Genomic DNA, 26,711 nt, shown 5'->3' with positions numbered 1-26,711 from the left:
AATGGAGCTGGCATGATGGCTTGTGCCTGTAATCTCAGCACCTGTGAGGCTAAGGCAGGAGGACTGCTATGAGTTCCAGGCCAGCCTGGACTACAGAGTGAAACCCTGTCTAAAATAAATAAAACTAAAATAGCGCTGGAGAGATGGCTTACCAGTTAAGGCACTTACCTCTGCAATCTAAGGACCCAGGTTTGATTCCCCAGAACCCATCTAAGCCAAATGCACATAGTGGTGCATACATTTGGAGTTTGTTTGCAGTGGCTAGAGGACCTGGTGTGCCCATTCTCTCAAATTAAATAAGTAAATATAAATAAAAGTTTTTTCTTTGTTTTTGTTTATTTGTTTGTTTTTCGAGGTAGGGTCTCACTCTAGCTCAGGCTGTCGTGGAATTCACTATGTAGTCTCAGGGTGGCCTCGAACTCATGGCGATCCTCCTACCTTTGCCTCCCAAGTGCTGGGGTTAAAGGCGTGTGCCACCATGCCTGGTAAATTAATTTTTTTAATTAAAATATTATACACAGGGGCTGGAGAGGTAAGTTAAGTTTCTTGCCTGCAAAGCCTAAGGACCCAGGTTCAATTCTCCAGTACCCACATAAGAACAAGGTAGCACATGTGTCTAGAGTTCATTTGCAATGGCAGGAGGCTCTGGTATACCCATTCTCTCTCTCTCTCTCAACTAAGCAAATATTAGAAGAAAATCTAGAAATGAGGAGCCCACTTCTCCTTGGGGAGGAAAGGACCATGATTAGGAATACCATAGTCCTGGGACCCCTGCCCTTGCCACCCCAGGCATTTTCTCTCACCCTTCACAAGGGAGCAGAGAAGAAGGGCCTGTTGTAGAGGGAGGCTTTGGAGAGGCAGTAAAGGGAAACAAGGAGCTGAGGCACCTCACTAAAGAAGCCTGCTGAGAGGTGGAGGTGTCAAAAGATAAGGAACCCGGATCAAGACCACATAGCTTTGGAAACAAAAATTTGATTTACTTGGGCATGTTAACACTCAGGAGGCTGAGGTCGGAGGATTGCTATGAGTTTGAGGCCAGCATGGGAAGAGTGTGCTCCAGGTCAGCCTGGGCTAGAGTGAGACCCTATGTCCAAAAAAAAAAAAAAAAATGACTTACTTGCATACATATGTGTATGGGCACACTAGGGTCTCTTGAAGCTGTAAATACTAGACACCACGTGACCCAGTTTGCATCTGGTTTTATGTATGTGCTGGGGAATCAAATCGTGGCTGGAAGGTTTTACAAGCCTTTAACCTCTGATCCATTTCTCTGCCCGAGACTGCCTAGCTTTGGAATGACAGCTGTGATTGGCCTCAACCCAGTGGTGGGGGCCTGTAGCCTACTGTTCTACCGTTCTCTCTTCCTGAACACTCGCTGACCTTGGGACAGGGGACATAGGTTGCCTGAGGACACTCTCATTGCATGATATCTGCATTCCATGCCAGATAGAGAGACCATGCAGCTTTCTACTTGGCTCAAGATGTTTATTTTTGCCTCAAGGCACTGGGAAGCAATGGAGGCATGTTAAGCAGGAAAGATGCCACATTTTTTCTTTTGAAATAATCACCCTGAAGCAAGCATGGTGGCTTGTGTACACTCAGTACTTGGGAACTGAGGTGAAAGAATTGTTGCACGTTCAACATTAGCCTGGGCTACATAGTGGGTTCTAAGCTAGCCTGACGTAATTTGAGACCCTGCCTCAAAAAAAAAAAAGGGGGCTGGAGTGATGGCTCTGTGTTTAAAAGTGCTTGTTTGCAAAGTGTGATGGCCCAGGTGTTTGACTCCCAGTACCCACATAAAGCCATATATGCAAAGTGGTGTATGCATCTGGAGTTTGTTTACGATGGCAAGAAGCCTTAGTGAGTGCTTATTCTCTCTCTCTTTCTCTCTGCTTGCAAATAAATATTTTTAAAATTTATTTTTAAGTAACGAGAGAGAGAGAGACATACAGACACAGAGAGATTATGGGCATGCCAGGGCCTCTAAGGAGCCCCTGCAAAGGAACTCTAGATGCATGTGCCACATTATACATCTGGCTTTGTGGGTATGTGAGAATCAAACTCAGGTTGTTAGGTTTTGCAGCAAAAGCCTTAACTTTAACTCACTGAGCCATTTCTCCAGCCCATAAATAATTTATTTTATTTTTTATTTATTTGTATTTATTTGAGAGTGACAGACAGAGAAAGAGGCAGAGAGAGAGAGAGAGAGAGAGAGAGAATGGGCGTGCCATGGCCTCCAGCCACTGCAAACGAACTCCAGATGCATGTGCTACCTTGTGCATCTGGCTTACATGGGTCCTGGGAATCGAGCCTCAAACCAGGGTCCTTAGGCTTCACAGGCAAGTGCTTAACCATTAAGCCATCTCTCCAGCCCCTATTTGTTTTATTTTTTATTTATTTATTTTTCAAAGTAGGGTCTCACTCTAGCTCAGGCTGACCTGGAATTCACTCTGTAGTCTCAGGGTGGTCTTGAATTCATAGCGATCCTCCTACCTCTGCCTCCTGAGTGCTGGGGTTAAAGGCGTGTGCTACCCACCACATATGGCTATCATAGATTTTTTGTTTTGTTTTTCCAGGTAGTCTCACTCTAGCCCAGGCTGACCTGGAATTCACTATGTAGTCTCAGGGTAGCCTCGAACTCATGGCAATCCTCCTACCTCTGCCTCCTGAGTGCTGGGATTAAAGGCGTGCACCACCATGCCTAGCACATAAATATTTTTTTAATGAAAACAAAAACATAAAAATTGAAGTGAGGCTTGATAGCACACAGCCACAACCCCAGCATTGAAGAGAGACAGGAAGATAATAAATTGGGGGCTAACCTGGGGTACCTAACCAAGCCCTGTGTCAGAAACACCCAAATCAAACAAAAGAATAAATAGGAGGCTATGGAGATGGCTCAAAAGTTAAATGTGGGCTGGAGAGATGGCTTAGCAGTTAAATGCTTGCCTGTGAAGCCTAAGGACCCTGGTTTGAGGCTCAGTTCCCCAGGTCCCACGTTAGCCAGATGCACAAGGGGGCTCACGCGTCTGGAGTTCGTTTGCAGAGGCTGGAAGCCCTGGCGTGCTCATTCTCTCTCTCTCCCTCTATCTGTCTTTCTCTCTGTGTCTGTCGCTCTCAAATAAATAAATTAAAAAAAAAAAAAGTTAAATGTTTGCAAAACCTAACGGCAGTTATCCGATACCCATGTAGCCAGCTGCACAGTGGTGTATGTGTCTGGAGATCATCTTCAGTGGCAGAAAGCCCTTGGTACATGCCTATTCTCTCATTCTTTCTGCTAGCAAATGAATAATCAATAAAAACACTGGGGAAAAAACAGGGATGGAGAGATGGCTTAGCGGTTAAGGCACATGCCTGTGAAGCCTAAGGTCCCCGGTTTGATTCTCCAGGTCCCACATAAGCCAGATGCACATGGTGGCACATGTGTCTGGAGTTTGTTTGCAGTGGCTAAGAGGCCCTGGCGTATCATTCTCACTCTCTCCTTCTGTCTGTCTCTAATAAGTAAATAAAAACAAAATCTTTTTAAAAATCAAAACTTAAAAAAAAAACAAAAACAGCCAGGTGTGGTGGTACATGCCTTTAATCCCAGCACTTGGGAGGCAAAGGTAAAATAACAGCTGTGAGTTTGAGGACATCCAGAGACTCCATAGTGAATTCATCTTCCTGCCTGGGCTAGCATGAGAACCCACCTTAAAAAACAAAATCAACCAAACACATACACACACACACACATACACCCCAAATAGGGCCTGGGGTAGGTGTAAAGAAGTGACTAAAGGTACTTGCTGGCGAAGTCTGTTGCCCGCCTGGGTTCAGTTATGTAACAGGATACAAAGTGGCGCCCGCATCTGTGATCCTAATGACAAGGGGAGGCTGAGCTAGGAGAATCCAAAGTCAGAGGGCTAGCTAGTCCAACGTTCCTTTGCAATCTGGCGGTTCATTTGCAGTGGCAAGAGACCCTTTGAGACACCTCAAACTTGTCTTCTGACCTCCACACATGCACCATGGAATGCGCATCCCCTCCCACACACAAACTAATGAAGTCAAGCCAGGCGAGGTGGCGCACGCCTTTGATCCCAGCCCTCGGGAGGCAGAGGTAGGAGGATCACTGCTGTGAGTTCGAGGTCACCCTGAGACTCCATAGTGAATTCCAGGTCAGCTTGGGCTAGAGCAAGACCCTACCTCGAGAAAACAAAAACAACCTAATTAAATAAAATTAAAAAAAAAAAATCCAGAAGTTCTCTCACAGCTCAGGCTCAAGGTCTGCAAGCACAGCTTTCAGGGGGACATGATCCAACCCGTGGCAGTGGTTATGTATCTTCCCCAAAGCTTGAGAATATGTAGCTTTCAATGAGTGGGGGGTCACAGGCCAAAGTCTGGGACAGTCTTTATTGGAGCTTGGAATGTCATAGCAATTCACCTGACTCAGAGGCAAACTGAAAAAAAAAAAAAAAAATTGAGCAGCAACAGTGAGGACACCCAGTGCGGGGGATGTCCGAGCTACATTAAGGAATCCTGCTTGCCCGCAAGTAGGACACGAGTGCACACACAGGCGCGCACGCTCACGCTCACACACACTCTCTCTCTCCTACACAAACTTACACTCACACTGGCTCCCTCTCTCTTGCGGGGGTGGGGGGTCTGAGCCAGGCTCCTGAGACTGTTACCTGCCTCTTGGAGAGGCTAGTCTACACTGGGACATTGGCCAAGCTGAGACCAGAAGGACCACTGGAGGACCAGGGACAGAGGAGCTGGAAGCTGCAGGCGCTGTGTGGTTTTGGGAGAAAGGGATAGTAAGGACAGGGGCTGGGGCCTGCCAAAGGGAGCCGAGGAAGCCCTGCTGGGCTGGGGGAGGGGGCAATGCTGGAGACAGGCCAGGTGGGGGAAAAGGCATCTACTGTCCTTCACTCACTCGAACCTCACAGTGGGGCCAGCGCCCTGGGCACAGAAAAGCCTGGGGAGAGTCAAGTGGTCCTCTGTGTCCCAGGAAGGCACTGAAATGGGGAATACATCTAGGGAGACTAGCGTCTCACCCAAACACTCCCGGGGGAGGAGGAGGATGGCAAGAGAAGGGCTTGACATGCCAGTCGCTGGGGCAACAAGACTGGGGAAGCACAGGTTCTGTTTCCACCCCAACTTCGGGGCGGGGGGGTATGCTGAGATGCTGCAAAGCCCCTCTGGCCAGCAGAGGGGAGAGGGCCAGGAGCCAGGGCTGCCACTTTGGTCTCAAGGGCAATGAGAGAGAGCCTGACCTCACCCACATGTCCATGATAGGGGTAGGGGCAGGAGTGAGGACCCAGAGTCTTCTGCCCCCACTGTGTGGTGGTGGGGGGACGCCTGGGCTACCAGAGCACGGCCCCATCCAGGTTCCCGTAGCCAGGCTCGGCCCGCAGCCTCCAGTACGTGTGGTTGGTCACCCACCACTCCTTGCCACTGCTGTCGGTCTGCCGCCTGGAGGAAGAGTGTTGGTGGGTGTGGACGGCGGACAGCAGGACGCAGGCTTGAAGCAGAAGGGGCTTAAGCGAGAGCTGGGCTGAAATACCTGAAGAAACGGGCCTGGTGCACGATATTGTTCTCCTCCATCACTCTCCGTCTGTCTCGCTGGAGCTGTTCAATCCTCCTCTTCTGGGCCTCGGCGGCCTGGATGTTCCCCTCCTCCAGGTACCTGGTGATCCAGCCACAGTCAGTGGAGCGGCTACCCCTGAGGGCGACCCCAAAGCTGCAGTGGCCGCACTGCTTCTCTCTCTCAAGCTGGGCAGGCACTCACCTCTGGTCGGGCCGCAGCCTCGTGTCGGTGGAAGGCAGCGTCCGTTTCAGCTCTGCCGTCAGCTCATTCAGCTCCAAGGCAAACTGAGTGAAACCGAAGTTTCGCTCATGGTCTGGGGGCATCGAGTCTGGGGGGAGGCAAGGGACTGGGGCAGGCGGACTGTGCCACAGCCCCCTTCACCCTGCCCGGCCTTCCCTGACCACCTCACTTACTGGGTTTCCAAATGCACTGCCCGCCCGGCGGGGGACCTCGGTACAGCCCCTCGTGCCACTTCCCGAAGAGGCGATGGAGGACCCGGCCACTCCGGCTGAGCACGGCGCCCTGAACCTCATGGATGTTGGAACTCCAGTACTTGGCCTGCAGCGGGGAAGGCTGGGCCTGAGGGAGGGTCTCTTCACCTTCCCCAGGGTGTTTCCAGATGCAAGGCTTCTCGGGATGGACTGGGGGGGTGGTCAGGGTGGCACGCCCACCTTGCAGAAGGTGATCTTGCAGTGGCAGGAGCTGTCCTGGGTGTTTCGGATGAGCACCTCTCCATAGTGTTCTATCCAGCGCTGGCCACTCAGGATGTTGTGAATGCAGGACGTCACCTTGTTCCACTCAAAGTGGTCCCCAAACCTAAGAGAGATGGGGCGTAGGAGGCCAGCAGCTGGCCATGAGTGGGAGAGCTACTGTCTTGCTGGAGCAAGTCACATGGGACTGGAGAAAGAGCCCCCAGGGTCCTGGTGCCAGCTCTGTGGTGAGGGAGAACTTGTGTTCATAAAATGGAGCTATGAAGCCGGACGTGGTGGCGCATGCCTTTAATCCCAGCACTCAGGAGGCAGAGGTAGAAGGATCACTGTGACTTCGAGGCCAACATGAGACTACATAGTGAATTCCAGGTCAGCCTGGGCCAGAGAGCAAGACCCTACCTAGAAAAACCAAAATAAAATCAAAATAAAATAAAATGGAGCTGTGGGCTGGGGAATTGGCTGAGCTGGTAAAAGTGCTTGTGATGCAAGCAGGAGGGCCTGAGACTAACTTTGGTCCCCAGCACCCAGATAAAAATCTGGGCAGGACCATGCACATGGAGACTAGAACATTACTGGGACTGGCTAGTCAGACCAAAAAATAAATAAAAAAGTACTGATGGGCATGGTGGCGCACGCCTTTAATCCCAGTACTCAGGAGGCAGAGGTAGGTGGATTGTTGTGAGTTTGAGGTCAGCCTGAGACTACATAGTGAATTCCAGGTCAGCCTGGGCTAGCGAGCAAGACCCTACCTAGAAAAACCACAAAAAAAAAAAAAAGAAAGAAAGAAAGAAAGAAAGAAAGAAAGAAAGAAAGAAAGAGAGAGTAGTAGCTCTGGGTCTAATGAGAGACTGTCTCAGGAAAACAGTGAGGAATGTAGAGAGGGACACCCAGTGCTTTCTACCCTCTGCAGGCAGGGTGTGTGCAACTGTACACACACACACACAGAGCACACACAGATGCATTCACTATACACATACATACCACACATATATTACACATACATACATATGCCAAAACAACAATATCTGGATTCCATTACAAAGTTCTCAAGTGCCTATGTCATGGAATATAAATACAGAAGGTAGCAGGGTGTGGTGGCGCACACCTTTAATCCCAGCACTCGGGGCAGAGGTAGAAGGGTCTCTGTGAGTTTGAGGCTAATCTGGGACTACAGAGTGAGTTCCAGGTCAGCCTGAGCTACAGTGAGAACCTACCTCAAAAATAAAACAACAGTGGGGCATGGTGGCGCATGCCTTTAATCCCAGCACTTGGGAGGCACAGGTAGGAGGACAGACATAAATTTGAGGCCACCCTGAGACTTCATAGTGAATTCCAGGTCAGCGTGAGCTAGAGTGAGACCCTACCTCAAAAAACTAAAAATAATAATAATAATAAATAAATAAATAAAACAAAAAAAACCAGGGGTTGTTCTTTTTTCTTTACTTGTTTCAGTCTGCCTACCTGTAAAATAAGGGTTTTTTTTCCAAATGTGGTTTGTGACCCATTAGTCCTGACATCAACTTAGGCGTCTGCGTGTGTGTGTGTGTGTGTGTGCATGCACACATGTGCATGTGTGCACCCTCGCACGGGGTAGTTTGAAGTCTTCAGTGCATGTCTTACTGTGAGTCATGGTCAAAGCACTGTGATGGACACTGAGTCAGGCGACCTTGGTGCACCCTCCGAGTTACCAATTCTCAGGCTTCTCACCTTTCTTGATTGCAGCTGCTGCAAATGCAGGTGCAAAACGTGTACATGCTGCCATCGCCCCCAGCAGCTTCACACCAGACCTTTCTTCCTGTCTGAGAGCCGGGCCTGGACGGAAGGCTGGCAGGAGGCCCGGCTCTGGGAGATGTTACGGAACTCACCTGGGCAGGCTGACGTTGACTGTCCCTACAGGAACGATCTCCAAGGATTTGCCCCAGAACTTGTTCTTCCACTTCATGTCTGGAGTTGGGTCGGGAGAGGGAGAGAGAGTGGCAGAGGATGCCAGAGTGTCCCAGCTGTCCTGGCTTCCCTGACCCTCACGTCCACCGAGCCCCACATCCCTCACCTTGCCAGAAGACAAAGTTCTCGGACTCCGCGTGACATGCTGAGATCGGGGGGTGATGGGAGACCTTGAAGAATAGAGGGGTTCTCCTGAGGCTATCCGTGAGGAGCTTGGGGTCCTGCTTCTGACACTGGACCCCTAAAATCTCTTACTCCCCCCCAGCCACCCTGGTTCCCTGGGGATCAGAAGGCCAGTTAATTGTAAGTCTCTTTGTCATCTTTGGCCACCATCCAAATCCACAGTCTCTCTTGTCCCCGTGGGGTCCTGGGTTCTCTCTGTTTGCTCATAGGCTCCTTGCGTGCTCTCCTGGTCAAGCCTGTCTATGGAGACCTTGGGCAGCCCTGCTCAGGCCTAGACATTCCCAACCCCAACCAACATGCCACAGCGGGGCCTCAGTCCTATGCCTTGTGTGAAACATAGTTCCCCCCGCCCAGGTCCCTCTTCCCTCACCATCTCCTTCCCTGAAAGCTGGCCACAGCCTGCTGGCTCCACCTCACACTCTTGGAAACACCAGGCCTTGCTCTCACTTGGAATGGCGCTACATCTGCAGCCTTCAATTCAGAAGTCCCCTTCCGCCTCTCCTCGCCTCTCTCCCTGTTTCCTGTGGCTCTGGCCAAGACGCCCTCCCAACTGCTCTGCATTCTCATGGTCTGTCAACACCAATCGGCTTCCCTTCCTTCCACCCAGCGTTTTTACCCTCTCATTTAACAACCTCAGCAACCTGCTCCCACCACTCCCCCAAAACGCCAGCACAACACCCCTGGCTCTGACCTCGCCAACTGGAATCTTCCAATTCCACGTGGCTCTATGTCTGGACTCTTCAGCATCCCAACAATCCTATGAGGGTCTGGACCCAAGCCAGCTCCATCATACCCTTTTGCTCCCACAGTCAGAGGTAGAACAGAGAATGTGGCGGGGGGGGGGGGACCCTTCTGGGGCTGCAGCGATGGCTCAGCGGTTAAGGCACTTGCCTGCAAAGCTAATAACTGGGTTGAATTCCTCGATGCCCACATCAAACCAGATGCAAGAAGTGGCACATGCATCTGGAGTTTGCAGTGGCTAGAGGCCCTGGCATGCACATTTTGTCTGTCTCTCTTCTATCTCTCTTTGCTTGCAAATAAATAAATAAAAATATATTTTCAAAAAAACTCTTTGGGGCCCAGGCTTGGTGGTGCATGCCTTTAATCCCAGCACTTGGGAGGCAGAGGTAGGAGGATCTCACTAAGTTCAAGACCACCCTGAGAGTACAGCCTGATCTAGAGTGACACCCTATCTGGAAACAAAACAAAACAAAACAAAAAGCAACAACAATAACAAAAAAAACAAAACAACAAAAAAAAAAAACAACTCCTTGGGGCTAGAGAGATGGCTCAGCAGTTAAGGCACTTGTCTGCAAAGCATAAGGACCCAGGCTCGATTCCCCAATACCCATGTAAGACAGATGCACAAGGTGGCACATGCATCTGGAGTTTGTTTATAGTGGCTGGAGGCACTGGCATGCCTATTCTCTCTCTCCCCACCCCCTCAAGTAAATAAATAAATACTCCTTCCATTCTAACCTTACTCCTACCACCTATTCCATTAATTCCTTCCTTCCTTTCAGATGTCTCCTCTGTCCCCTGCAACAACCCACTTTTCTTCTGCAGCCTCCCCATCCCTCTCACTCCCCTCCCTCTTCTGTATGTATGTTTTTCTTACGCTGTGAACAGAAATATTTCCTTTTTCTCCCATCCTAACCAGTAAACCTTCCCTTTCTCCCCCCACACACAAATGTTCATAGCACTTTTATTCATAATATCAAAAACAAGGAGACAATCCAAATGTCAATCAAATAGAAAAATAAACTAAATATAGTCCATTCATACAAGAGTAACATTCACTAGGGCTGGAGAGATGGCTCAGTAGTTAAGGTGCTTGCCTGCAAAGCTTAATGACCTGAGTTCAATTCCCCAGGACCCACATAAAGCTAGATACACAAGGTGGTGCATGTGTCTGGAATTGATTTGCGGTGGCTAGAGGCCCTGGTGAGCCCATTCTCTCTCTCTTTCTTTTGGTTTCTCTGTCTCTCTCTCCCTGCTTATAAATAAACAAAAATATTTTTTAAAAAATAATAATATTCACTAACCAAAAAAAATATTGTTTAAGCCAGGCGTGGTGGTGCACATCTTTAATCCCAGCACTTGGGAGGCAGAGGTAGGAGGATCACCATGAGTTCAAGGCCACCCTGAGAATACAGAGTGAATTCCAGGTCAGCCTGGGCTACAGTGAGATCCTATTTCGAAAACAAAACAAAACAAAACAAAAAAATACTAATACATTTTTTTAAAAAGAATAATATTCACTAACCAAAAGGAATGAATTATTGTCACACTTAACACTAGGGATAAAGCCTTATCAAATAGCATACTCTCAGACTGGAGAAATGGCTCAGCAGTTAAGGTGCTTGCCTGCAAAGCCTAATGACCCGAGTTCAATTCTCCAGTACCATATAAAGCCAGATGCACAAAGTGGTGCATGTGTCTGGAGTTCACTTGCAGTGGCAAGAGGCCCTGGTATGTCCATTCTCTCTCTTGCACCTTTGATCCCAGAACTCGGGGTGGGGGGGGGCCAGAGGTAGGAAGATTGCTGTGAAATTGAGACCACCCTGAGACTACATAGTGAATTCCTGGTCAGCCTGGCTGAGAGCAAGACCCTACCTCAGAAACCAAAACAACAGCAACAACAACAAAAAGAGATGCTCTCAATGACTGCATTTGAAACCCACCCTTTCCAGACTTGCACGTTTCTGCCTCATCTGTGCCAAACACTTCTGGGAGGGATGTGGCAGAAGAGTCCTCTCCACTCTCCACAAGTTGGGATAGGAGGCTTCCTTCCTTGTACTGTGCAAAGTGTTCACAATTAAGATCTAAACAAATAAGCAAGTTGCCTCAGCCCTTTATCCTCCCTCTAGAAGCCATCCTTTCCTCTTGCCCTAGTGTTAACTTTTTTTTTTTTTTTTTTTGGAAAGTGTATTATTTTCTAGTTCTTTTTTTTTTTTAAGTAGGGGGGCTGGAGAGATGGTTTTTTAAGGCATTTGCCTGTGAAGCCAAAGGACCCAGGTTCAACTCTCCAGAAGCCATGTAAGCTAGATGGTGCACACATCTGGAGTTCATTTGCAGCAGATGGAGGCCCTGGCACACCCATTCTCCCTTCCTCCCTCCCTCCCTCTCTCTCTCTCCCTCTCTCTCTCTCTCTCTCTCTCTCTCTCTCTCTCTCTCTCTCTCTCTCTCCCCCAAAGAAAAATAAAATATTTTTTAAAACTAAAAAAACAAAAACAAAAAAAAAGTTCATTCTAGGTCTGAGGGCTCAGTGGTTAAAGGTACTTGGTGGCAAAGCCTATTAATAGAAGTTCTGTCCTCCCCAGCACCTATTTAAAACCAGATACAAAATGGTGCAAACACCTGCAATCCCAATGTGCCTAAAGGCTGAGCCAGGAGAACCCAAAGCTCACAGACCTGCAAGTCTGGTATTCATCTGCAGCAGCAAGAGACTGTCTTAAGCAGAAAGAGCACAGACACTTCAAGGCTGTCTTCTGACCTTTGCACACATGTGCACACACACAAATAAGTAACTTTAAAAAATACCTTCACTCTACACTCTCTCTAATACTGTCTCTGCCCTGTCCTTTCTCTGAAATTTCCTTCACTCAGGAAACCACTGACACCTCCCCTCCTGCCGACACACTTCACAGGGAGTCTTGACTTCTCCCACCTGTAAGCTGGGGAGTCACCAATCCACCAGCTCTAACCAGTTCCAGGTCCACTGACTCCAGAGCCAACTGGACATCTCCCCAAGGAAGTTCCCTCATTCTACCATGGGCAACATGTTTTGCTAACAGTTTCCTCTCTCCCATACCCTGTGCCTTGCTAACTGGCACCACACACACACTGAATTCCCCAAACCAGAAAGATGGGACCACTCCAACCTTCTTCCCCCCTATACCGACCACCTCCCTATTCCGCATGCTGTCAGGGTCCTTCCAGACCGGCTGCAATCCGTGCCCACAGGGCGCGCAGCTCCCTGGAGCACAGGCCTCTGCCCCACCATGGCCTCCTGTATCTGGCACAGGACTACTTCCCTACTCCTCCCCATCCTCCTGACCCTAGGGTCCTGCCAAGGGCAGCACATACACAGTTCTTGAATGCACCATGCCACAGCCATGCATAGGTTGTCGTCTGCTCTTAGGGAGATGACGTTAATGGCCTACTAAGAGCCTCCACACCATTTTGCCTGCATGCAACTCTGAGCATACAGCTCCCTGCTTCCAGCCCTCCACACCGCCCACTGCCCTTAGGATTTAAAAACAAACAACATCCCAGAATGTTCCTCTCCTTCACCTACGGGGTTCCTCAGGGTCTGGCACAATCTGCCTTCCAGCCTCAACTCTAACCTTCCTGAACACCTTCCACCTTATTCTTCACACTGCTGGGAACACAGGAGTTTCCACAAGTCCCTTCCCAACCTCACTAAGACCTAGCTCAGGGCCACCCCCTTACAGTACCTGGGGTGCCGCTTCCATGACCACCCCACAGAGCTGTTTCACTCTGCCTCCCACATGGAGCCCAGAGCTCTTTGGAGCAGGGCCCTCCCCCACTGGCATGTGCCAAGGTATCTGGCATGGGGCCACTGTTCCACTTTCTCCTCCTTGCCCTGGCCTCACTGGCCCAGCTTCTGGTTCCTGAAGGCCAGGTCCTCCCCTGGCCGGTGCTGGAGGCCGCCCTCCTGCTCCCTCCTCTCGGACCCACACCTGCTCACTGATGAAGCGAAAGCCCCGGTCAGGCCGCTCACACTCGTAGGTCTCCCCCAGGACAGGGTTGAAGGGCTTGCAGCCTGCTCGGTGATACGTGGAGGAGTAGGCGGAGACAGCAAAAGCTGCGACGTACACCTGCAATGGGGTGAGGAGAGGGTTACAGGGGCAGAGGCAGGAGGAGGCCCCGGGAGGGGGCACCAGCCCACCAGCAAAAGCAAAGTCTGCGGGAGGGGAGGGAAATATCATGGTTTATTGTCTGTAAGTATAGAGGTTGTCAATATACATACACACACTCACACACACACACAGATATACATATATATATATTTTTTAAAGCAAAGCAAAGTCTAGGGCTGGAGAGATGGCTTAGTGGTTAAAACGCATGCCTATGAAGCCTAAGGACCCAGGTTCAATTCTCCAGGTCCCATGTAAGCCAGATGCACATGGAGGTGCTTGCATCTGGAGTTCATTTGTAGTGGCTGGAGGCCCTGCGCACCCATTTTTTTCTCTCTCTTTCCCTCTCTCTAATAAATAAATAAATCTTTAAATTAAAAAAAAAAAAAAGCAAAGTCTGAAGCCGGGTGTGATGGCTCATGCCTTTAATCCCAGCACTCGGGAGGCAGAGGTAGGAGAATCGCCGTGAGTTCGAGGCCACCCTGAGACTACTTAGTGAATTCCAGGTCAGCCTGGACTAGAGTGAGACCCTACCTCAGAAAACAAACCAACAAACAACAACAACAAAGAAAGCAAAGTCTGGGGTCTTAAGCAGCAGAGACTCATCAAGCCAGGCTGTGGGGAGACAGGGAAACAGGGAGGAAGAGGCAGCCCTGAGAAGGTACCATGCGCTCGCAGGGGTCAGCCATGCGGCTGGCCTGGTCCAGGAGGCTGCTGTACTCCAGCTCCTCACAGAGCCGCTGCAGCGTGTTGAGAGGCTCGTTCAGCTGCACAGGCATTGACACCTTGGACAGGTCTTTGCCAATGTTGTTGCGCAGAATGTTCCACAGGCTCACATCCATCCCAGGTCCGCTGGCAGCTGGCAGGCAGCGGCGGCGAGGAGGCCCTGAAGGTCTCCCTGGAACACAGCCCCCTGGGGCCACCCCAGTCAGGTCACCCGTCCTCTAGTGTCCCATCATGATGGGCCCCTGGGCTAGACTGTGCGGAGCCGCCTCCCAAGGAACTCATGTGGATATGCACATTCCCAGGACCCAGGCCCTGGCCACTGTAAGCAGGAGGCTGTGGCTCTAACTGCTGATGAACTTCTGGGGATTTAGGTAGGCAACAGGGCTAAGAACCAGTCAGACAAGGCAGTTCCGCTGCCAGACATAAGGGCCCCAGAAACCCTGAGTCCCATCCTTGCCTCTGACCTGTCCCCTCAGAAAGAGAACAGATGCTGGGAACATTCAGCGGCTCCCCCTTTTTTGGAGACAGGGTCTGATGTAGGAGCCCACACTGGCCTAGAACTCATTACATAGCCAGGAGTCCTCTTTGACTGCCAATCCTTTTGCTTCTGCCCCCTGGGTGCTGGGATTCCAGGCCTGTGCTGCCACACCTGCTTTTATGTGGTGCTGGGGATGGAACTCGGGGCTTCATGCCTGACAGACAAATATTCAGCCAGCAGAGCTACATCCGCAGCACTCTGCCCCTTTTATAGAAAAGAAGAAATAGGTTCCAGGTAGAAAAATAACAGCTCTAAAACTACTCTGCTAAAAAGTAGCCAAGGGGCTGGAGAGATGGCTTAGCAGTTAAGGCGCTTGCCCACGAAGCCTAAGGACCCATGTTTGATACTCCAGATCCCACATAAGCCAGACACAGAAGACGAACAAGCATGCAAGGTCGCATATGCACAGAAGGTGGCGCACATGTCTAGAGGTCGACTGTAGTGGCTGGAGGCCCTGGTGTGCCAATTTTCTCTTTCTCTCATAAAAAAAAAATTACAAAAAAAAAAAAAAGTAGCCAAGGATAACGTTTTGCTTTTCTTCCAGGCCCCACAAAAACTGGCTGGGCCCAGGCCTGAGTCTGACCCACCCCTAGTGCTATTCCTGTGTTCCTGGAACACTTCCCAGTTCATGGCTCCAGGGTTAATTCTGAGGTCAGTACCCAAAGCAGTCCCTTGTGACTGCTTCCACGTGTCACGCAGGCCATGGGGTCACGTAGTTTCTTCACCCACCCCAAGCTCTCCCTGGCTCTGCCACCTGCACGCCCAGCTGGCACCTTTCTGGTAGCGCTCAGCTCCCCTGAGATCCAGCACCTCCTCGGACAGGCTGGTGGTGATTTCGCTGGCACATGACTCCTCCTCCTCCTCCGAGCCCTGGGCAGAGACAGATGAGAAGTGTGGTACACTCAGCATCCCTAGGCACTGAGACAATGCCCAGGGACTGGCAAGAATCAGCCAGCCTAGTCCGTTAGTGGGAAGAGGAAGGGGGGAGTTGGCTGTATATCCTAAGATCCTGTCTGGGCAAGCCGGGCCCTCAACTGGTAGGAGAGCTTGGGGACTGAGCAGAACAGAGGGAAGGGAGGCGTCAGGCTGCTGGGATCCAGGCTTAAAGAGACGGGGATCATGGGATCACTAAAGCTGAGATGAGGTCATGGGAAGACGAGTAGGGTCAAGCCTCGGGCAGCAGTTGTAGAGACCTAGTGGAGTCAGACGTTCAAGCTGGGAGAAAAGGAACCAAGACGAGGCTTCTGAACAGAGCCATGCCGAGCAAACAGACCTGGACGTGTTCCCAGGGACAGCTGCTGGGGACGCAAGGAAGGACTTGCGAATCTAGAGTCCAGTCTCTCTGGACCAACTATGAGGTGGGGTTTTTTTGTTTTGTTTTGTTTTTTTTTGGTTTTTCAAAGTAGGGTCTCACTCTAGCACAGACTGACCTGGAATTCACTCTGTAGTCTCAGGGTGGCCTCGAGCTCATGGCGATCCTCTTACCTCTGCCTCCCGAGCGGAGTGCTGGGATTAAAGGCGTGGCGCCCACTAGGATTTTCTGGAGGTCCCTTCCCGCCCGATGCCAGCTTCATCCCCCCTCACCTCATTCTCTGAAGAGCTGGCAGAAAGGAGAACCTCACAGGCATCGAAGAACTCCGTGTGGGAATCGGCAAGGGACAGCACGCTGCTCTGGGACAGCTGTGGGGTCAGCTCTCGGCCTTTCATGTACAAAGCTTCTTGCTGTGGGAGCCAGATGGGCATGAGGCCCCAAGGCCCACACTAGAGGGGCACTTCCTAGGGAGAGAAGCCCTACCCCCTATGAGCACGTTCATTGTGCCAAATCCCTGCCGAGTACAGAGCAGGAGAGAGGATGAGGCTCAGGGGAGAGCCAAGAGTGGGAGGAGGTGATGGGGGTCATTGTCATTGCTCAAACTTCCTGGACACAGACTGAGCCTGGCTCCAAGTGCTCTTCCTATACCAACCGTTCTGTCTGTTCATTCGCAGCATGGAGAGGTGGCACTGCCTCCCCATGTTCAAGATTAGAACACTGAGATCAGGACACAACACTGGCATGCAGTGGCACCAGATTCAGACCCACAGAGTCTAATTAGGTCTGGTCACATTTGGGAGAACCTACAAATGGAATTTGGGGGGTTCTAGTTCTATCACCTACACCTTTTTTTTCCTAAAGTTAGAGAGAGAATAGGCCTGTCAGGGCTTCTAGCCAGTGCTAACAAACTCCAGACGCATGTGCCACCATGTGCACCTGGCTTACATGGGACTTGGAGAATGGAACCTGGGTCCTTAGGCTTTGCAGGCATGCGCCTTAACAGTTAAGCCATCTCTCCAGCCCCTAGGTAAGACTTTTAATATTTATTTATTTGCAAGCAGTGAGAGAATGAGCATACCAGGGCCTCTAGCCACTGCAAACAAACTCCAGACATATACCCCACTTTGTGAATTTGGCTTTCCATGGGTGCTGGAGAATTGAACCTGGGTTGTTAGGCTTTCCAGGCAAGCATCTTAACCACTGAGCCATCTCTCCAGCCCAGGTGAAACTTTTAAATCAGAGCTTGAACCTCAAAACAAAAGAGACTAGGGGTTGGAGAGATTGCTTAGTGGTTAAGGCGCATGTCTGTGAAGCCTAAGGATCCCGGTTTGATTCTCCAGGTCCCACATAAGTCAGATGCCCATGGTGGTACATGTGTCTGGAGTTTGTTTACAGTGGCTGGAGGTCCTGGCATGCCCATTCTCACTCTCACTCTCTCTCCCTTTTTCTGTCTCTAATAAATAATTTTTAACAATCTTTAAAAAGAAAAAAACTAATGGAGAGAGGGAGGTGATATGATGGAGAGTGGACTAGTGAAGGGCAAAGTTGGGGGAGGGGATTATCATGGTTTATCATCTGTAGTTATGGAAGTTGTTAATAAAAAAGTTAAAAAAAAAGACAAGTAAAAGCTCTCAGAAGTGGTAAAGCGCTTGCCAAGCACTGGGAAGGCCCTAGGTCCAAGTCCAGTGCTGCCAACAAAACAAAACAAGACATGACAGTCGCCGCAGCTGCTAAGGATCAGGCCGGAGCCCTGTGACATTACGTGAGAGGAGAAAAGCTAGAGCTCTTCTTACCCTGCCAGGGGTCACTGCGTCAGTTTCTAGACCGGAAACCAACCCCGTACCCCACTCCTTCTGCGGAAGAAGGCGCTGAGGGGAAGCGGCCCCGCGGGCGCCCTGGCTCCTCACCTCCTCAGGGTTGAGAGAACTGAAGGAGTCTGCGGTGGTGTCGGAGGAGACAGACAGCGAATGGAGGCGCCTCTGTCCACCGGGGGCCTCGGAGACCTGAGGCAGAGGGTGAAGGGACTGGCTGCAGAGCTGCCACCTTCACCCCCTCAGGGACAACCCCTCGGCCGGGGTGCGGCCCTCCCGAGGGACCTGCGGTCGGTCCCCTTGTCCCGGAAGCTCACCCCCATCCGTGACAGCTCCGAGCCCTGGTGCAGGTCCCGCAGTCGATCCCGCTCGGCGGTGAGGGCGGCCAGGACGCTGCTGAGGGAGCTGTGCACTGCGGAGCGGAGCGGCCGGCCGCCCCGTCAGAAGCCCCGCCCGCCCGGCCGCCCGCCCGCCCGCCCGGCCCGCTCCTCAGCAACCCCGCCCGGCGCCCACTCACCCTTCTGCGCCAGGGCCCAGAAACTGCGCTGCAGGTGGGCGTAGTCTGGGGGCGGCAACCCTCGCGGCCCTGAGGAGTCCCGAGACTCCAGGTAGCGGGACAGGTTGGGAACAGAGCCATGGAGACGACCCACCTGCCAGCGGAAGGGAAAGGTGAGCGACAGTCTCCTCCGGGCGCCCCGCCCTTGCAACTTGGAGCCCCCCACCCCCGCCCCCCCGTGCCCCACCTCACCCGTCCAATGGTGTCGTCCTTGGCAAAACCCTGCGTGCACCACATGCGACTGGTCCGTTTCCCCTTCTTTGGTCTCTCAGTTGTCACCGATGCCTGGCAAATCAAGGCAGGGCCATTTCACTCACAGGGTGGCACAGGCCACGCCAGGAGGGGAGGGCGCAGCTGAACTCAGGCACAAGCAGGTGTGGCGTGTTGGCATGGGCATGGGCAGGGAGGCAGCCGGGAGGTCTCTGGACATGAGGAGAGGCAGCTGGCCAGATGTGTGGCTCTGCAGGAGACCACGGGTGATGCAGAGAGGCCAGGGGTCCCGGCCCAGGAGGCGATGAAGATGAGGAGTCCTGAGCAGGCCCTGCCTCCTTCCTCCTCTGGCCCTTACCTGATGCGTGGGGATCACGGGGGCTGAGGGGATTCGGTGCAGGGACTCCAGGCTCTGGAGGAGTCTGTGTAGTTCCTGGAGCTTCCCCTGACACTCAGAGAGTGCTGGGAGAGAAAGAGGATGCTGCATGCCCAGTACTGCCAGGGCCCCGGTCTGTCCCTCAGCTTCCTTCCCGTTCCAAAGCCAGCACAGGCAGTCAAGGAGAGACTGACCCTGCTCCCCTTCCCTGTTCAAGAGCCCAGAGAACTTCTAGTCCCCTGGTGTGGCCTCCGCTGGTTTCCTGGGAGACCCAAAGTCCACCCCCACACCCTATCTCCAGATGTCCCCTCATCTCTCCTGTGGGCTCATAGGCCGTCCGGCCCCTCCTTCTCAGTGTGCACTACTCTCTCTCGATCACCGTCTCGGGCTCTATTATAGCAGAAACCCAACTCCAGGCCACACCCCTTCCTTGGCAGTGCTCCTCAGTACTCTTCCTGTACTGACACTGAGCATCTTCTTTGGCAAGAGTCCCTGTGCCCATTATGTGACGAGGGCCTGCCCCCCAACCATCTTGTGTAAGTTGGGGTTCCTCAGGGAAAGGTCTGCCAAGTAACCTCGATCACCTTGGAAGCAAAAGCTATCTACCCCAGTAGATAGGGGCTCCCTAGAACAGGAATAGAGGTAACACTTTCCCCTCCAGCTGACGCCATCCAGACAGCATGACCCTACCTAGAGGTCCTGGACCAGGAACCCTCACCATGAGAGCATCGGTCCAGCCCATCACTGTCCCTTAGCCAGGAAGACACCTTCTCCCGAGGTCCAACGCCTGGTAAAGCTGAGGTGCTGCCTGCAGTTAGAAGCTGGGTGCCAGAAACCTGTGGATGAGCAAAGGGTCAGGAAGGACGGTACCCAATTCCCTGGGCTCAGTTCCCACAGACTCTATCACTGAATTGCCACATCACCCACCCTTACTCCAGGGCCAATCTTACCTTCCGATGAGCAGTGTTGGGGATGTCCAGGCGCTGGGCCAGGCGGTGGGCACGCAGCTGCGACACCCAGCTTTGGAAAAGGTCCTGGGATTTGATCTGCAGAAGTGATGGAGAAGCAGAGAGGTGTGAAGTGATGAGCTGCTTTCTAGGAACAAAAAAGTTGGGCTCTGGGGCTGGAGAGATGGCTTAGCGGTTAAGGTGCATGCCTGTGAAGCCTAAGAACCCAGGTTCAATTCTCCAGGTCCCACGTAAGCCAGACGTACATGGTGGCACATGCAGGTGGCCCTGGCACTCCCATTCTCCCTCTCTCTGTCTCAAATAAATAAATAAAATAGATAAATAAGATGTTTTTAAAAAAAGATTTTTTAAAAAAAGAAAGAAAGTTGGGCTCTGGTCCCCAAACACAGTCTTTTCCTATAGCACCCAGTTTTTGCAAAGTCCCCTTGCAGGTAAGTAGAGCACAACATCCCAAACACAGGACCCCCGAGCTATGTCTGTTCATGTAACAACCAACAAACAAGGCAGCTCTGCCCCTGGCTACTTTACCCAACAGCCACTTCCTTCTTGTCAGACTCGGAAAAGACCCTGAGCCCTACAGACCCCTCAGCCCCAGCGCCTGTTCCTTGACACTTCTGCCATTATAGTGGCCATAACACTCAATGATCCCAGAGATGTCACCTTGAGGTGGTAGATATTGTCTTCTGTGTCTAGGTCAATGCGCTGGGCCTTTTTGTTGATGGACATGACCGACAGCCGGACATCAATGGAGCCATGGAGCTTCCCTTTGGTGATCTGTGGAAGAGAGTTAGTGAGGGACAGAGGACGAGTTTTAGGCTCCCAGGGCCATAGAGCAACCATCTCCCTGAGGCTGCTCTAGACTCAAGGGCTAGGCACCCTCAGATCCAAGTCATCTTATGAGGGAACTTGTCAATCACCTCCTGTGTACAAAACACTCCTTTATGTCAACTTCGCCCTGAGCTCTAGGCAGTGTGAGAAAAGAGATTCCCCACCAAGGAAGCTTCATGGTGGATGAAGGAAACTGGGAATCCTGCCTTGTTTCTTGTTCCTAGCACGAGAGGAGGACAAGGACAACAACAAGGTGATAGAGTCCCATTGCTTAAGCTGGACATGGTAGCTCATGCCTTTAATTCCAGTACTCAAGAGACTGAGGTAGGAGGACCACCATGAGTTTCAGGCTAGTTCTGAGTAGAGTAATTTCCAGCCCATCTTGGGCTAGTGTGAAGCCAGGCCTCAAAAAAACAAAACAAAGGCTGGGTGTGGTGGCGCACACCTTTAATCCCAGCACTTAGTAGGCAGAGGTAGGAGGATCACCATGAGTTCGAGGCCACCCTGAGACTACATAGTGACTTCCAGGTTAGCCTGGGCTAGAGTACAACCCTACCTTGAAAAACCAAACAAAAAAAAAACACACACACACACAACTATATATATTTGTATATATATGTGTGTAATAAAAATTTTAAAAACTGTTGGGTGTGGCGGCACACACCTTTAATCCCATAATCCCAGCACTCAGGAGGCAGAGGTAGGAGGATCACCATGAGTTCTTCAGCCTGGGACTACAGAGTGGCTGCCAGGTCAGCCTGGGCTAGTATGAGACCTTACCTGGGGCGGGGTGGAACCTCTCCCATTTCTTGGGCTTAGTTTGCATCGGGCATCATCTAGAGCCTGGTGCGTGTGCCTTATCCCTGTCACCACAACACTACAGAGGGTGGGCATGCTCTCCATCCTAGCAGAGAGGAGGCTGAAACACAGGGAAGTACAGGTGCCCCAGAGGCACAGTTCCAGGACCCACCGAGGATACCAAAATGCACAAATGTTCAAGTCTCTAATATAAAAAGGGCATAGTATTTGTACTCAACCTACCCATAGCCTCTGTGCCCTTTAAACCATCTCTTGATGCTTCTCATCGCTAACAGCATGTGGAAGCCATGGAAATAGTGGTTTAGGGAAGCATGACAAGAAAACCTGCACCTGGTCAGTGCTGACGTAATGTGTGCCCTACCCTCGACCAATATGTTGATCTAGTTTATTGAGCCTGTGCATATGAAGCTCAAGATACAGAAGACTGAGCTGGAGAGTTGTCTTAGTGGTTAAGGCGCTTGCCTGTGAAGCCTAAGGACCCACACTCAACTCTGCACGTAAGCCAGACGCACAAAGGTGAGGTGAGTGCAAGGTTGCACATGCCCACTAGGTGGCCCAAGCGTCGGGAGTTCGAATGCATTAGCTGGAGGCCCTGGCATGTCAATTCTTTCTTTCCATCTCTCTTGCTCTCTCATTCTCTCTATTAAAAATTAAAATTTTAGGGCTGGAGAGATGGCTTAGTGGTTAAGCGCTTGCCTGTGAAGCCTAAGGACCCCGGTTCGAGGCTTGATTTCCCAGGTCCCACGTTAGCCAGATGCACAAGGGGGCGCACGCGTCTGGAGTTCGTTTGCAGTGGCTGGAGGCCCTGGCGTGCCCATTCTCTCCCTCTCTTTCTCTCTCTCTCTTGCCACTCTCAAATAAATAAATAAAAATAAAAAATATTTTTAAAAAATTAAAATTTTAAAGCCCAGTGTGGTGGCACATGCCTTTAATCCCAGCACTTGGGAGGCAGAAGTAGGAGGATTGCCATGAGTTCAAGGCCACCTTGAGAAACTACATAGTGAATTCCAGGTCAGCCTGGGCTAGAGCAAGATCTTACCTCAAACACACACACACACACACACACAAATAATAATAATAATAATAATAATAATAATATATAGAAGGTTGCCAAGCATGGTGGCACATGCCTTTAATCCCAGCACTCAGGAGGCAGAGGTAGGAGGATGGCTTTGAGTTCATGGCCAGCCTGAGACTACACAGTGAATTCCAGATCAGCTTGGGCCAGAGTGACACCCTACCTCAAAAAATCAAAAACCATCCAAACAAAATAAAAAAAGATATAGAAAGCTGATTGTAAATTGCCTGAGGGCACATACTTAGCGAAAGGTGGGACTCAGTTCCTGCTCCATCTAATTACAGACTCCCAGCCTTCCCACACCCCAAAGCCAAGGCCCTCACTTACATCTTGCCGGGTTGTGGCATAGTGGAGGATCCCGTCTTCGAGCACAAAGTACCTCTGTGTTGTTGCCCAGGAGGGACAAGATCAGGTGGTGGCCAGGACAGGGAGAGAGCAAACACACACATATATTTCTTTTCCCTCTCCACACACAAACGTCTGGGTTGCCCAACAGCCTCGCCCAGGTGGCTCCTCCCCTGCCCTGCCCCGATACCTTGTGCCATCCCTTCAGAGGCCACTTCCTCTTCTTGAGCAGGTGGCCTTCCTGCCTCTCAGGTGTGATGGCCTCCACTCCCAGCTTTCCCCGAGGTTCCTCCATCACCTCCCACAACTCAGAGGCCTGCAATCCAGGGTGGGGGGAGCAAAGGAGAGCTGAGCCCACCATCTCCACCACTGCCCTCCCGCCCAAGGTAGGCCCCACCCATCACTGCTCCCCCAGACCTGTTGAGTGCTGCTGTGCTTGGAAGACTGAGTGCTCTCAGCCAAGGAGGGGGTGTCCCTCTCTTGAAAGTCCATGAGGAAGATCAATCCTCGCTGAGGAGGGTAGAACAGGGTGGAAGGAGAAGACTGTCACCTTGTCCTAAGGAGGCCCTTGAAGCAAGATAAGAGACCCATTTACACAACTCTACTACCCTACAATTAGAGGTTTTTCCCACCTCTAATCCCTCCTGCACGAAGATACATATGCTCTACTACCCGCTGTCCCTGCCGCTCTCCCAATCCTGTCCTGTGGCATCCCAGGTCTAGCCAGCAGATGCCCCCTGTTCCTTGCCACTCCTGGGAGAGGTGAACTAACATTCTATAGCGAGAGGCCGAGCAGACAGGCTGGTGCCAGCAGTAAACCAGAAGGGCATGCGGGCTCCGCCTAGGGCACACACCTTGGTGCTCCAGGAAACATTTGGTGTTTTCTTGAGAGGATCCCCTGCAGGGGGGTTTAAGGTGAGGTAGGGGGAGTGAAGGAAAAAGAGGAGGCTCCAAGATGAAACAGAGGGACTCAGAGACTGGGCAGGCAAGAGCTCTTCAGTCCGGCTGCCTCTTCCTCCATAACCCTCCACCCCGCCGCCGCGGTTTGTTGGCTCCTGTCACAGCCACCATCCTCCAGAGCATCCGGCAAACTCGAACCAACTGGCCCTCATATCTATAGCTTTTGGTCTCCCGTCTTCTGCACAGGGAAACCGGGGCCTGAGGCAGCCTTATTCTGCAACGCTTCCTCCCACCAAACAAGCCCCTGGGGTTCCCACTGGCACCTTGAAGCTGAACCCTCCGTCTCCGCAAAGCCTCACCAGCGTCTTTCCACCACGCCAGTCCTCGTGGCTCCCAAGAAGCACCACCCACCCAGAGAGAGTAGGACACTGGCTGGTTGAGATACCGTGGGCGGGAGAGGAGTAGCCAAGAACATGCCAAGGTCCGCCCAGGTCCCGCAGCAGTGCCCACAGGCGCCCTTGGCACGGGCCCTGGCCATCCTGGCTCCGCTGGGAGATCAATAATGCATGAGGCTCAGTGTGTGAGCGCGACGGGGGAGGGGATAGGAGGGGCGAGGTGGCCCGAGGCTGGAGAAGCAGCTAGAAGAGGCCCGGAGGGTACAGGGACGTGGCAGGGTGAGTGAGAGTGGCCGGGAGGTCATAGCGGAGGGGCCCGGGCTGCAAGAGACATGACCCAAGGGGAAACTCCTGGACTCAGCCATTGAAAGTTCCCAAAACTCTTCCAGCGTTTGGGTATTTCTCAACCCTGGTCCTGCCCCCGTGGACCCTGGCACTTCCCCGCTGGCAGGCAGCAGGCGCGGGAGGTGTCTGCCAGTAGGAAGGAGGGGTGGAGGTGAGACTGGCAGGTGCCACACTCGCCACCTCCATTCTCAGCCCTGTCCCCCTGGGGGGCAGACCCACCAGCTCCAGGAGGGAGAAGCCTTCCCGGGGAGTGTCAGCTGGTCCAGCGAGAGCCACTTACCCCAGGGTCCATGGACGCCAGCGCTCCTTGGCCCGCGCGCTGCTCTGCCCCTGAGTCACCGTCTCCGAGTCACCGGCTACCTCCTCGCGGAGCTGAGCGGTGGCAGCAGCTGCAGCGGGAACCAGGAAGGAAGGAGACGTCGGAGCCGTCCCTCCAGCCGGATCTCCCCACCCGCCCCTCCCCCGTCACCTCCTCCCGCCAAGCTCCAGGCGGCCGCTCAGCTCTGCCCCCCTGCTCCCCGGAGGACTAAGGGCTGAGCCGAACCAAGTGACTTGGGAACGGGGGACACAGTCCCTACTGGGCACAGTTCTAGGTGGATCCAGAGGACTGGGGAACTGCTGGATTCAGGCCAGCGGTTTTAAGGATTTATTCAGACTACCATGCCCTTGACCCTGGTGGAACACCCAAGACTATTTCCTTATTAACAATGCCTCTCATTTTACATCTGAAATATATAGCAAATTTTGGAGGGAGCAAAAGTATCCAGTTGACGGATGCACGCGCACACACGCACACACACACATGCACACACGTTTCAGGAGCAGTCAGCTGGCACTCCAGAGGGACCGCTGAGGTGAGGGGAAGGCCCTTCCAGGCCCAGCCTTGTGGAAGTGATTTTGGGCTCTGACAAAACTCTAGAGCACCAGCAATCTGGGCTGACAGGTATGAAATAGTAGCCAGCTGACTGTTAAAAAAGGAAAGCCAGTTGAGGGACCCCTCCTAGCAAACTGGGGGATAGCCTTTGGAATACTGGGGTTCAGTTGCTAAAGTAAAAATGGTCTTCAGAAAGACCTAAAATTCATTCAGATGGATGTGGCACAGACTGGTGGGTTTAAGGGCAATGAAAAGTTTTTTTTCTGGAAAGAAGTAGGTTTTTTTTTTTAAACTGGGCATGGTGGCACACACCTTTAATCCCAGCACTCGAGGAAGAGATAGGAGGATCCCTATGAGTTTGAGGCCACCCACCCAGAAACTACATAGGAAATTCCACATCAGCTTGGGCTAGAGTGAGACCCTACCACAAAATAATAATAATAATAAATTAAATAAAAATGAAATGGGTTTTAAACACTTTTTAAATTTTTGAGAGTGTCAGGTAGACAGAATGGGCACTCCAGGGCCTCTAGTCACTGCAAATGAACTGCAGATGCATGTGCCACCTTGCACATCTGGCTTATGTGGGCACTGGGGAAGCAGACCTGGGTTCTTAGGCTTAACTGGCAACCATTTTAACTGCTAAGCCATCTCTCTAACCCAAGAAATGGGTTTTTAAATGGTGACACTCAGGTACCAGCAGGTGAAGGCGAGGTTCCTGTATGGTCCAGAAAAGCTGTGGGCCATCTGTGTGCTCCACCTTGTCTCCACAGAGGATTGCCTGCTATGCCAGTTCCATTCAGACCTCAGCACGCTTTTTTTTCTCCATAGGATGGGTGCTGGACTCTAGCCTCCGCAGGGGGAGGGTGGTGTGTTTTAGAGGTAGATAGAGCCACTAAGCAGCACTGAACCAACCAGTTCTGGCATCTGGGAGTCCCAAGGGCCTTTTAATTCACTTCCCAGTGATTAAGCATCCTGGGGCATCTGCACCGAGTTGGGCTCTGTGGGGAGTTGGTCCTGGCCCAGGCCACAGGACAGTTGCTGCAGATCTTCACTGCCAGACAGTTCCTGTCGAGGACTGAGGACACTGTGGCTCTGCTCCAAGACCAGGAAGGAATGCTGAGGAGCCACTCTCCATTCACCATGGATCTGCCTAGGGTAGCTCCAATCAAGGACAATGGCAGGTCACAAGCTAAGCATTTTAGCTCTTTCATTAAGGAAAGTGCTTTTGTTTTCCAAGACTTGGGACAGGCCTGCTACTACAGTCCACAGGGGCCCTACTTTAAAAGATCCTAGTTCTCCCAGTCCTTTTGTGCAGAACTACCTCAGACCTGTTGGCTACTG

General features: G+C 51.8%; 1 protein-coding gene across 3 annotated transcripts; it reads right to left on the bottom strand.

Moving 5' to 3' along the window:
- Positions 1–4,370: 4,370 nt before the first annotated feature.
- Positions 4,371–24,915, bottom strand: Osbpl7 (oxysterol binding protein like 7). Of its 3 annotated transcripts, none has more exons than XM_045158838.1 (23): positions 24,774–24,915; positions 23,271–23,420; positions 23,044–23,169; positions 22,836–22,889; positions 20,444–20,557; positions 19,766–19,861; positions 19,534–19,651; positions 18,798–18,901; positions 18,422–18,514; positions 18,191–18,323; positions 17,991–18,085; positions 17,770–17,865; positions 16,135–16,272; positions 15,324–15,420; positions 13,952–14,199; positions 13,110–13,247; positions 8,327–8,390; positions 8,142–8,220; positions 6,238–6,382; positions 5,980–6,124; positions 5,768–5,894; positions 5,543–5,665; positions 4,371–5,451 (listed from the first exon to the last, which is right to left on the bottom strand). In XM_045158838.1, the coding sequence occupies exons 2-23, from the start codon at positions 23,343–23,345 to the stop codon at positions 5,343–5,345; spliced, it is 2,517 nt and encodes an 838-aa protein (XP_045014773.1). In that variant the 5' UTR covers positions 23,346–23,420; positions 24,774–24,915; the 3' UTR covers positions 4,371–5,342. The 3 variants fall into 3 exon arrangements, with proteins under 3 accessions (XP_045014773.1, XP_045014772.1, XP_004655564.2); XM_045158837.1 differs by having other exon boundaries at positions 13,952–14,184; positions 23,271–23,363; positions 24,774–24,892; XM_004655507.2 differs by having other exon boundaries at positions 23,271–23,363; positions 24,774–24,890.
- Positions 24,916–26,711: the final 1,796 nt, after the last annotated feature.

The sequence above is a fragment of the Jaculus jaculus genome, chromosome 9, assembly GCF_020740685.1.
Source record: "Jaculus jaculus isolate mJacJac1 chromosome 9, mJacJac1.mat.Y.cur, whole genome shotgun sequence".
NCBI classification, from domain to species: domain Eukaryota; kingdom Metazoa; phylum Chordata; class Mammalia; order Rodentia; family Dipodidae; genus Jaculus; species Jaculus jaculus.
Note: the sequence above shows the minus strand (reverse complement) of the source record. Positions and strands in the feature narration are given on the sequence as shown.